Source organism: Salmo salar, chromosome ssa15 (genome assembly GCF_905237065.1).
Source record: "Salmo salar chromosome ssa15, Ssal_v3.1, whole genome shotgun sequence".
NCBI lineage: Eukaryota > Metazoa > Chordata > Actinopteri > Salmoniformes > Salmonidae > Salmo > Salmo salar.
The window spans coordinates 72,946,188-72,958,237 of record NC_059456.1 but is presented as its reverse complement, the minus strand read 5'-3'; the positions used below and the strand labels follow the sequence as shown (position 1 = coordinate 72,958,237).

At 45.4% G+C, this 12,050-nt stretch overlaps 1 protein-coding gene across 3 annotated transcripts in view; it reads left to right on the top strand.

The window, feature by feature from the left end:
• LOC100196103 (DENN domain-containing protein 2D) overlaps nucleotides 1-12,050 on the top strand; it is a 36,305-nt gene that overhangs the window by 1,514 nt on the left and 22,741 nt on the right. Inside the window, exons 1-4 of one of the 3 annotated variants that reach the window (XM_014146082.2) lie at nucleotides 1,114-1,499; nucleotides 8,144-8,216; nucleotides 8,509-8,595; nucleotides 8,719-8,823. In XM_014146082.2, coding sequence (XP_014001557.1) covers nucleotides 8,159-8,216; nucleotides 8,509-8,595; nucleotides 8,719-8,823 — 250 coding nt within the window. In that variant the 5' untranslated portion in view covers nucleotides 1,114-1,499; nucleotides 8,144-8,158. Of the gene's footprint in view, nucleotides 1-1,113; nucleotides 1,510-8,143; nucleotides 8,217-8,508; nucleotides 8,596-8,718; nucleotides 8,824-12,050 lie in introns of those variants that run through there. The other 2 variants (XM_045696042.1, XM_045696041.1) reach the window with 2 other exon arrangements.

The following is a 12,050-nucleotide window of genomic DNA, read 5'->3' as shown; positions in this document are numbered from 1 at the left end:
AGCACGAAGCACCGCCCCACGCGAGTTGTAGTCTTTCAGAGACTGGAAAAAATTTGTCAGCTTGTATATTTAGAAATTAATCCGCTGATAGGAACATCACTGAAAGACATTCAATGGCTCTATCGAACAACAACAACCATATCGACACTCACAAAAAAATGTATAGTGCGATCAGTATCATCACATAGAGCCTTTGCTAAATGCCAGAAAGAAGGACTACATTTCTTTTCAGATCCCACCCCGTCAATACACCAGAAGCAGTCATAGGGTTTATCATTCAGTGCATGAAGCCCAGACCTGCCTACAGTATAGTTATTGCACACACACACACACACCTGTTTGATACTCTATCAGAATTGTCATGTGTCATTCCAACATACAACAGCTGAATGTTAAGAGATGTGCTTAGCTGAGATGCTTAGTCGATGTTGGCACGGGTTATGTAATATGAAGACACTTGGGCGAAAAGGATGCATTGTTTATGCATAGTGAAGCATACTTTGCTTGGAGTACTTCGGGCCAGTTTGCACCTGGTCACAGACCAATATTGTAGAGCCGCTCTCCTCCTCCCCACCACACCTTTGGGTTAGATTGGTGCCAGGAAACTGCTTCTTGGGAGTTGGTGGACATTGATCTTGTCATATACAGTAGAAGGAACACAACAACAACATGCAGATGACTGAGATAACAAATTGTAACACACTCTCATATAGAAGAGAACCAGTACGCGGTGCAGTTTAGTTTGTCTACAGCTACTTCCTGTAGCTTACCATTGACCTAAATGTTCATGAAGGACATTCTGCATTCATGTTGTAATCCATTTCACATAAAGTAGAGTGCTATGTGTAAAATGGATAGGGAAAGGTGTGTCCGAAATTATTAGGTTAGAGAAAGGGATAGCAACTTTCAGCACCATTACTTGGTTGTCGACGATATCCTGCGAAGGGAGGATAAGGGGTGAAATTGAGAGATTGGTGATACATCATACACATCTGTCTATGTATTATGCATACAGATGCATGTGCAATAGTCACAACTCATATTGAAAGAGGAAATTCCCCTGGGCTTGGGTTAAAGTGTAAAGTCTGTTTCTGCTAACTGAGGCGTGCATTGTACACACTGTCAACATGCACACTTCCTCATAGTGTAGGGCACCAGCAACCTTTTGGAACTGCTAAACATACAGAGACAAGGAGAGTACGAACAAAAGACTTCAAAGTGAAATAAAAATAAAGGAAATAAAAAATATAGGTTGAAAGTAAAGAGGTAAGGAAGGACAGAATTGAGAGAGAGTGAGAGAAAGTTATGGGGACTTCAACTTGACAGAATGGTCCGCTGCCATTTCCTCTAGCAGTGGTGTCTGCCTGGGTAGAGGTGAACGGAGTAGTTGACCTACAAACCGAACCAAGCAGTGGATTGTTCTATCAACCACAATTTGAGGACACGATCAGTGGATATACCTACAGATTGATTCTGATTGGGCAAGAGATTGCACCTTGGTGAGTACCGGTATGTTAGTCGGTCTGACCCATTTCAACTGTGTTCTACATGTGTTGAGTTCAAGGTTGCACTACGCAGCATTACCTGTGGGATTCTGGCCTAGGCCTATGATTAGAGGCACAGAAATAATGTTGCACCAGCCAAAGTAAAGCTAAATGGATATTGGTAAATACACTGTAAATGTAAGATAAATACCTGATAGAAAGAGAACAAAAACCTGAAAATAATCACTAAGTGTATAAACTATTGCACAGTTTGTGGGGTGTTATTAGATCAAGAGAAAGTGTATAGTGCATTCTGTTTTTAACAAATCTTGATCATTTTTGCCATAGCAGATTTCTTTAGAAACATCTCAATAGTTGTGTAAGAGGCACATTTAAAATATTTTGATATCTCACAATTTCCAGTCAATAAACATCACATGATGGGAAGGGAGAAGAAATGTGTGAGCTACTTGACAGGATGCTGGTGCTATCAAACAAACCCAATTTTACTTTTACTTCCTGTGGTTAGTGGTAACAGCACAACCACCGTGTTTGGTGACTTCCTCTTGTTATAACGAAATCAAGACATCAGACTTGCCATAAATACAGTCTTATTTGAGTACATTTTATCCATATGCTTTATTCAAAAATAACTATTTGTGCCACAGGTGGTTGTGACTGAAACACAAGGCTGTGCTTGTGTTTCTGTGCCCTCCATCGGTTTGGGCTACACTCTGCAATGCTGATGGGAAAGGGAAAGGGGGATACCTAGTCAGTTGTACAACTGAATGTATTCAACTGAAAAGTGCCTTCCGCATTTAACCCAATCCCTCTGAATCAGAAAGGTGTGGAGGGCTGCCTTAATCAACTTCCACGTCTTCGGCGCAGGGAACAACTCACTATATACAGCAAAACTGTACTACATTGCAGCCACTGTAAAAGCCCAATATATAGCCTTAATTGTTAGCTCAACTGAGTTAGCTTGTTGCATGTAAGCTTTTTATGAACACATATGATCAAATAATACAGTAAAAAGGTAGGTAATAATAAAATAATACATGACAGAACTGTAACGGTCATCGTATGTAATGGACCAAGGCGCAGCGGGTTGAGTGCTCATTTTAACGTTTATTAGAACACTGAAAAAACAAAAACAAGAAAGCAAACGAACAGTAATGCAGGCTACACAACTTCCCACCAATCCCATGACAAAAACACCCCTCTTAAATAAGACCTTCAATTAGAAGCAATGAAGAGCAGCTGCTTCCAATTGAAGGTCAACCCCATCAACCAAACATAGAAATAGAAAGACTAGAACATAGAAATATACTAACATACCATTAACCAAAACCCCGGAACACTCTAAACAAACACCCCTCTACATAAACACATATCCCAACAAACCCCGAACCACATAAAACAAACACGTCCTGCCATAACAAATAACCCCTTTACTGGTCAGAACGTGACAGTACCCCCCCCCCCCCAAAAGGTGCAGACCCCGGATGCACCTAAACAAAATAAAAAAAATAATAACACCCCCCCCCAAAAAAAAAAAATAATCCCAAACTAAAGGGAGGGAAGGGAGGGTGGCCACCGTCACCGACGGTTCTTGTGCTACACCCCCCCCCTCCCCAACCCACTTACTATGGAGGTGGATCAGGCGCTGGCCTTACTCCCCAACCTAACCTGTCCACCCCGCTAAATACCCATGAAATATTACCCCTTCCAAAGTCTCTGGGCTATGGCGCATCGCTGAAGACCTCGGGCTGATGTGCGTTGCTGGAGACCTCGGGCTGTAGGGCGACTCTGGCTGCACCGATTGCGGACTGTAGGGCGATTCTCGCTGCGCCGGCTCCGGACTGTAGGGCGATTCTCGCTGCGCCGGCTCCGGACTGTGGGCCGTCTCTCTCGGCTCCGGACTGTGGGCCGTCTCTCTCGGCTCCGGACTGTGGGCCGTCTCTCTCGGCTCCGGACTGTGGGCCGTCTCTCTCGGCTCCGGACTGTGGGCCGTCTCTCTCGGCTCCGGACTGTGGGCCGTCTCTCTCGGCTCCGGACTGTGGGCCGTCTCTCTCGGCTCCGGACTGTGGGCCGTCTCTCTCGGCTCCGGACTGTGGGCCGTCTCTCTCGGCTCCGGACTGTGGGCCGTCTCTCTCGGCTCCGGACTGTGGGCCGTCTCTGCTGGCTCCGGACTGTGGGCCGTCTCTGCTGGCTCCGGACTGTGGGCCGTCTCTGCTGGCTCCGGACTGTGGGCCGTCTCTGCTGGCTCCGGACTGTGGGCCGTCTCTGCTGGCTCCGGACTGTGGGCCGTCTCTCTATGGGGCACTGTCGCCGGAAGCTCTAGACGGGGCACTGTCGCCGGAAGCTCTGGACGAGGCACTGTCGCCGGAAGCTCTGGACGAGGCACTGTCGCCGGAAGCTCTGGACGAGGCACTGTCGCCGGAAGCTCTGGACGAGGCACTGTCGCCGGAAGCTCTGGACGAGGCACTGTCGCCGGAAGCTCTGGACGAGGCACTGTCGCCGGAAGCTCTGGACGAGGCACTGTCGCCGGAAGCTCTGGACGAGGCACTGTCGCCGGAAGCTCTGGACAAGGCACTGTCGCCGGAAGCTCTGGACAAGGCACTGTCGCCGGAAGCTCTGGACGGGGACTGCACACTGAAGGCCTGATGCATGGGGCTGGCTTAGGAAGCACCAGCCTAGGGACATGCACCACAGGGCTAGTGTGAGGAGCAGGAGCAGGACGAGCTGGACTGGGCTGACGCACTGGAGGCCTGGTGCGTGGGGCTTGTAGTGGAAGTACCAGACTGGAGACACGCACCCCAAGGCTAGTGCGAGGAGCGGGAACAGGACGTACTAGACTGGGCTGACGTACTGGAGGCCTGGTGCGTGGTGCTGGCTTTGGACACGCCAGACTGGAGACACGCACCTCAGGGCTAGTGCGAGGAGCGAGAACTGGATACACCGGGCCATGAGTAGGCACTGGAGGTCTGGAGCGTACCTCCTGCACAACCCGTCCTGGCTGGATGGTAATAGCAGCCCTGCACGAGCGGAGTGCTGGCACAGGGCGAACTGGGCTGTGCAGAGGCCTGATGGTTGCCGTGCGTAGAGCAGGCGTAGGGTAGCCTGGGCCTAGGAGGCGCACTGGTGGCCAGATGCGCTGCGCAGGCATCCTCCTTCCAGGCTGGATGCCCACTCTAGCACGGTACTTGCGAGGGGCTGGGATCGCTCGCACCGGACTGTGCGTGCGCATGGGCGAGATCGTGCCCACTTCCACATACTCCGGCGCTCTCCACTCCATACACTCCCCATAATAAACACAGGGAGTTGGCTTAGGGCTCACCCTTGGCCCAGCCAAACTACCCGTGTGCCCCCCAAAAAACATTATTGGGGGTGCCTCTCATGCTTCCTTCGTTGGGCCCGCTCTTCGCTCCACTTTCGCCGTTCCTCCCTCGCTGTCTCCACCTGTTTCCATGGCAGGGTCTTGTCCCCTGCCATTACCTCCTCCCATGTCCAAGATGTCCTCCACTCCCTTTTCTCCCTGGCCCAGAATCCTTCCTCCTCCTGGGCCCGCTGCTTGGTCCATTGGTGGTGGGAAGTTCTGTAACGGTCGTCGTATGTAATGGACCAAGGCGTAGCGGGTTGAGTGCTCATTTTAACGTTTATTAGAACACTGAAAAAACAAGAAAACGAACGAACGGTAATGCAGGCTACACACAGCTATGCAAAAACAACTTCCCACCAATCCCATGACAAAAACACCCTCTTAAATAAGACCTTCAATTAGAAGCAATGAAGAGCAGCTGCTTCCAATTGAAAGTCAACCCCATCAACCAAACATAGAAATAGAAAGACTAGAACATAGAAATATACTAACAGAACATTAACCAAAACCCTGGAACACTCTAAACAAACTCCCCTCTACATAAACACATATCCCAACAAACTCTGAACCACATAAAACAAACACCCCCTGCCACGTCCTGACCAAACTACAATAACAAATAACCCCTTTACTGGTCAGAATGTGACACAGAACAATATCGTGTTAGATGTGTGTCTTCTTTCCTAGTGTCCTAACATTACACAACCACGAGTTGCAGCATACAGCAAGCGCACAATATGTCAGGTTTGTTTAGATAAGCTTTCAAACCTAATCTTCAGTCAGATTACCAACAACTACCATTATTTAGGAGATGAGGTAAAAGAGAGAGAGCGAGAGAGTTAACACCAAGTCAGCTATTTTATTTGCCCTAATACACTTCAGTGGGTGAAAAGCAGGTGTTCATGATACTTAGTAACCTGTTATTGGGATAGTGAATGACATCGACACTGGGACTAGTAGGGGCTTGTCAGTTGGTGAACTCTGGTTAACTCTGCTTTTAGAAGGAGGGTAGTGTGTATGAGAACAGGACACAGAATCTGACCAAAGTTAATTTCACACAATCTGGAATCGCCCCAAATGTTGAGTCTGGGAATAGGTGCAGTACCTACAGTAGGCTACTGGTTAGATTCAAAGTGAACAGTGGACAGAGAGCCCCAGGGTGGGCGAATGTGTACAGGCCAATCCAGTCACTGAGAGTTCAGACACACAATGTCCAGCCCCCGAGTTCCCAGAGGCTTAAAATACCCCCTCAGTGTTTGCTCTTGCGAAGAGGGGTGGTCCTTGTCTTACACACAGTCACATTTCACTGGATAGGGGATCCCAAGAGGACAGCATGACCCAAATGTAGAATGTACGGTTAGGAGCAATTCCCTCTATATTCAGAAGAGCACAGATGCAGATTCTATACTGAACAAAAATGTAAACGCAACATGTAAAGTGTTGGTCCCATGTTTTATGAACTGAAATATGCACAAAAAGCTTATTTCTTTCAAAATGTGTGCACAAATTTGTTTACATCCTTGTTAGTGAGCATTTATCCTTTGCCAAGCTAATCCATCCACTTGACAGGTGTGACATATCAAGAAGCTGATTAAACAGCATGATCATTACACATGTGCACCTTGTGCTGGGGGCAATAAAGGCCACTCTAAAATGTGCAGTTTTGTCGCACAACACAATGCCACAGATGTCTCAAGTTGTGAGGGAGCGTTCAATTGGCATGCTGACTGCAGGAATGTCCACCAGAGCTGTTACCAGAAAATGTAATTTAATTTCTCTACCGTAAGCCACCTCCAACATACTTTTTGTGAATTTGGCAGTACGTCCTACCGGCCTCACAACCGCAGGCCACGTGTTACCACGCCAGCCCAGAAACTCCACATTTGGCTTCTTCACCTACGGGATCGTCTGAAACCGACCACCCAGACAGCCGATGAAACTGAGGAGTATTTCTGTCTGTAATAAAGCCAGTTTGTGGGGAAAAACTCATTCTGATTGGCCGGGTCTAGCTCCCCAGTAGGTGGGCATATGCCCTCCCAGTCATGTGAAATCCATAGATTAGGGGCTAATTAAAATATTTCAATTGACTGATTTCCTTATATAAACTGTAACTCAGTAAAAAATGTGACATTTTTTATTTATATTTTTGTTCAGTATAGTTATTGTTTTGACTTAGGTGTCAGTAAAAATAGACCTGGATCTATCATTGAAGTGAAGGGTTTGTGTGTTGGCATTCACACTCTATTAGCCTCCGATTTAGCACACAATTCAGAACCTTCAAATTATCACATTATGACAAAGATTAGGAAAAGACACTGAAGACTCTGTCCACTTGTTTATGATGTTATATAGGCCTACTGGGCCACTAAATATTCCATTACCATCACAGGGCATGCTACACCCTGTTCGATGAAAAAAGTGGTAGTGGAACCCAAACTGTCATTCTTAAGCTACAGCACACAACATTCCTACAATGTTTCCACAACCACACTAGTTTTGGAAATCCCAGACCTTGGACCAATGTAAGCTAGACAATGGCACAAGGTCTTGGGACGATGTCAGATTCTCATTTCAAAAGGAGAAAACATTTTGCAGGGACGGTCCTCTTCAGACAACTCTCAACAGATCACGAGTTTGGTTGAAACAGGTTTAAAATGCGGTGCTCATGTTTAGCTAGGGCAACAAGCAGATACGGCAGTGACGTCACCGGTGACGCACATCCCATTTCCGACTTGTCCTCTCTCTCCCAACTGACCCCGGAACTTAAACAGACATGTAAGTCGGAACATTGGGGGAGGCAACCCATCTGTCTAGAGACTACAACCAGGCCATAACGTTAGCGTCCCCTCCCAACGCTGTGGGGTTGTATCATCAGGGAGATTTCCCATGGGGCATTCCGTGTCCTGTCATTTTGGTCAGCTATAAATAGTCTAGCTAGATGCATTCCCATCCAGACCCATGATGTGCACATACAGTCTGTGTCTCTTGTACAGTACGGAAACTGACAGGCAGACTGATGGGAGAGCATGAATACTGGATAGTAGTGACACAGGGATGACCTTCTTCACGAGACAGGGAATCAGGTGCTTGAGGTCCAGGAGTGATGCTGCTATGACATTCAGGGACGGTATCCCGGACTACAATCAACAACCAAAAAAGTATCAATGCAAACAATCTTAAGTAGTTGAAGTTTGGATGTTGACATTTTAGTCATTCCTTTCAATTAATTGTATTTCTTTAAAAAGAAATCTAAACTATTTCTCCCCCTCTCTTCCAGACAAAGAGAGCTAGGATGGAGGGAGAGAGGCCTCATAGAAGAAGCTGGAGCTTTTCCTCTTTTTATCCCAAACGTGAGCATCCATGTCATCCTTCTATTCACTGGGCCAGGTGTTCAAAACAGGCAGATGGCACTTGCCTTGACAAAAATAATTTTTAACTGTCTTGACGGTGTGTCATTGTAATAATTTATGAAATAATATTTATTAATTTATTATAATATTATTTTAGCCAAGTTTATACATACAGTACTTCATCATTACTGTCCATTTTTCGAAACTGTGATTAAACATTCCTTCACAGAAGTTTGGTGTAATTCCAAAAGAGGTTGAAGTAAAACTTCTTGATGCTTAATGTCAATCCAAGGTAAACAGCTAACAGATGGCCAAGACACTGGATTTAGACGGAGAGGGCTGCAGTTCTACTCCTCGGTGCGCGAGGCCTCAAGAAACGGTGAGTGGCCATCACCTAAACATCTACCATCGCTCTCTCTTTCTCCTTCTCTCTCTGAACATGAACAGTGTTATACCGAACATGCAAGTAAAGGATGAATTGTTGTTGTTCTTCTTCTTCTAGAGAGGGTTCTAGAGGAGAGGGAGGAGGTTGATGCTCCTGTGACGGGCGCCTCAGGAGGACCCACCCATCTGGTCCAGCTGAGGCCGATGGCTGACCGGTTAAAGAGTAAACATACCTTACTATTCACCTAACTATTCTCAACATCATGGATGCTATGATCAAATCAAAGCAAATGTTATCTGTCATATGCTTCATAAACAACAGGTATAGACTAACAGTGAAATGCTTACTTCCTGGCCCTTCCCAACAATGCAGAGAGAGAAAAAAAGAAATAATAGAAAAACATAATAACACTATATACACAGGGTACCACTACCGAGTTGATCTGTAGGGATACGAGGTAATTGATGTAGATATGGACATATTGGTAGGGATAAAGTGATAGGCAACAGGATAGATAACAAACAGTAACAGCAGCGTATGTGATGAGTCAAAAGAGTTAGTGCTTAAAGGGTCAATGCAAATAGTTAAATAGTTAACCAGTAGCTACGCGGGCAAACTATTTAGCAGTCTTATGGCTTGGGTGTAGAAGCTGGTCAGGGTCCTGTTGGTTCCAGACTACATCGGTACCGCTTGCCGTGCAGTAGCAGAGGCAACAGTCTATGACTTGGGTGGCTGGAGACTTTGACAATTTTAAGGCCTTCGTCTGACACCGCCTGGTATAGCAGTTGTGGGTTGCAGGGAGTACAGCCCTAGTGATGTACTGGGCCGTATGTACTACCCTCTGTAGCGCTTTGCGGTCGGATGCTAAGCAGTTGCCATACCAAGCGGTGATGCAGCCAGTCACGATGCTCTCAATGGTGCAGCTGTAGAACGTTTTGAGGATCTGAAAGCCCATGCCAAATCTTTGCAGCCTCCTGATGGGGAAGATCTTGTGTTAAAAAGAGGAGATAGAGAGAGGGCAATTCATGGTGAGAACCATCATTATGGAACTATTAGTGGCATTTGATCATGTAGGCTACTACCAAAATACAAGCTACTACCAAAATAATAGTTCAAAATACAAGTTGGTAACATCTAGGAATGAGTTTGGAGACCTCATGTTGGTGTGTTCTTCAACTTCCTCTCACTTGCAATTCAGTCATAATTCACTGTTTTTATGTGCACTAGTAGGCCTACATAACTGTACTGAAAACAAGAAGTGTCACTTTATTTATGGCTGTGAACCAGTAATATTAGGCTATTCAAGGAAGAAAACTTAAAGAATAGGGATGAAATATGTTTTGTCTACTTTTCTTTAAAAGAAAACAACAGTGTAATTACTTGAATTATGAATAATTTGCACCTAAGGTCATGTGCTTGATGATTAGTCATTGTTTACCTGAGTAGGAGAAGCACACCTGTAAAAGTATAGAGGGGATTCGATTAAACTGGCCCGGGTTGCACTGGGTTATGGCCCATCACGTGACTGGGGCGAAACCGGTGAGGGAAGAGCGCCCTGCTCAAATTGAACAGTAATCTCTTTTCCATAAAATATATGTTTGAATTTTCAAAATAGTGAATCCCCTCATGAAAAGGCATGTGCAAGACAAACAGCTAACATGATGAGGGTCACATTCCCGACTCAGACGTTGCATGCATCAACCAATGCCACGTCATCGACTGTGCCATCGAGCACCAGATTGCTATAACATATGGGTCGTGCTCCCCTGCTGACACATACCATATCTTACAACGTCTGAATAAGTATTTTATGTAACAGCTAACCACATATGTTATAGCAATCTGGTGCCCAACGGCACAGTCAATGACGTGGCACGCAACCATTGGTTGATGCATTCCACATCAAAGCAGGGGAACGGGACCAACACGTGGTTAGCTGAAACGTAAAATACCTATCCAGGCTTTGTAAGATTTGGCATGTTTCAGCAACGCCTGGAAAGAGAAACGCGCCCGAAATCTTAGATAACATCCCAACATGAGGCTCCGTATATACCCATTTTATTAGGGCTTCACATGAAACCTATTTTTATTCTTAGAATATTTTTTTCTTGACAATGTCAACTACCTCATTACGCTACCCAAGAATAGTAAAGCCCCTTTTACTGGCTCAAATAGCCGACCAGTCAGCCTGTTACCAACCCTTAGTAAACTTCTGGAAAGAATTGTGTTTGACCAGATACAATGCTATTTTACAGTAAACAAATTGACAACATAATTTCAGCATGCTTATAGGGAAGGACACTCAACAAGCACAGCACTTACACAAATGACTGATGATTGGCTGAGAGAAATTGATGATAAAATGATTGTGGGGGCTGTCTTTTTAGACTTCAGTGCACCTTTTGACATTATTGATCATAGTCTACTGCTGGAAAAATGTATGCGTTATGGCTTTACACCCCCTGCTATAATGTGGATAAAGAGTTACTTGTCTAACAGAACACAGAGGGTTTTCTTTAATGGAACCCTGTCAAATATAATCCAGTTAGTCAGGAATTCCCCAGGTTAGCTGTTTAGGCCCCTTGCTTTTTTCAGTTTTTACTAACGACATGCCACTGACTGAGTAAAGCCAGAGTTTCTATGTATGCAAATGACTCAACACTATATACGTCAATTACTACAGCGACTGAAATGACTGCAACACTCAACAAAGAGCTGCAGTTAGTTTCAGAGTGGGTGGCAAGGAATAAGTTAGCCCTAACTATTTCTAAAACTACAAGCATTGTATTTGGAACAAAACCCTAAACCTCAACTAAATTTTGTAATAAATAATGTGGAAATTGAGCAAGTTGAGGTGACTAAACTGCTTGGAGTAACACTAGATTTCAAACTGTCATGGTCAAAACATATTGGTGCAGTAGTATCTAAGATGGGGAGAAGTTTGTCTCTAATAAAGCGATGCTCTGCCTTCTTAACAACACTATCAACAAGGCAGGTCCTACAGGCCCTAGTTTTGTCGCACCTTGACTACTGTTCAGTCGTGTGGTCAGGTGCAACAAAAAAGGACTTAGGACAATTGCAATTGGCTCAGAAAAGGGCAGCACGGCTGGCCCTTGGATGTACACAGAGAGCTAATATTAATAATATGCATGTCAATCTCTCCTGGCTGAAAGTGGAGGAGAGATTGACTTCATCACTACTTGTATTTATGAGAGGTATTGACATGTTGAATGCAGCGAGCTGTCTGTCTGAACTACTGGCACACAGCTCGGACACCCATGCATACCCCAAAATACATGCCACAAGAGGTCTCTTCACAGTCCCCAAGTCCAGAACAGACTATGGGAGACACACAGTACTACATAGAGCAATGACTACATGGAACACTATTTCCACATCAAGTAACTGACGCAAGCAGTAAAATTTGATTTAAAAAACAGATTAAAAAA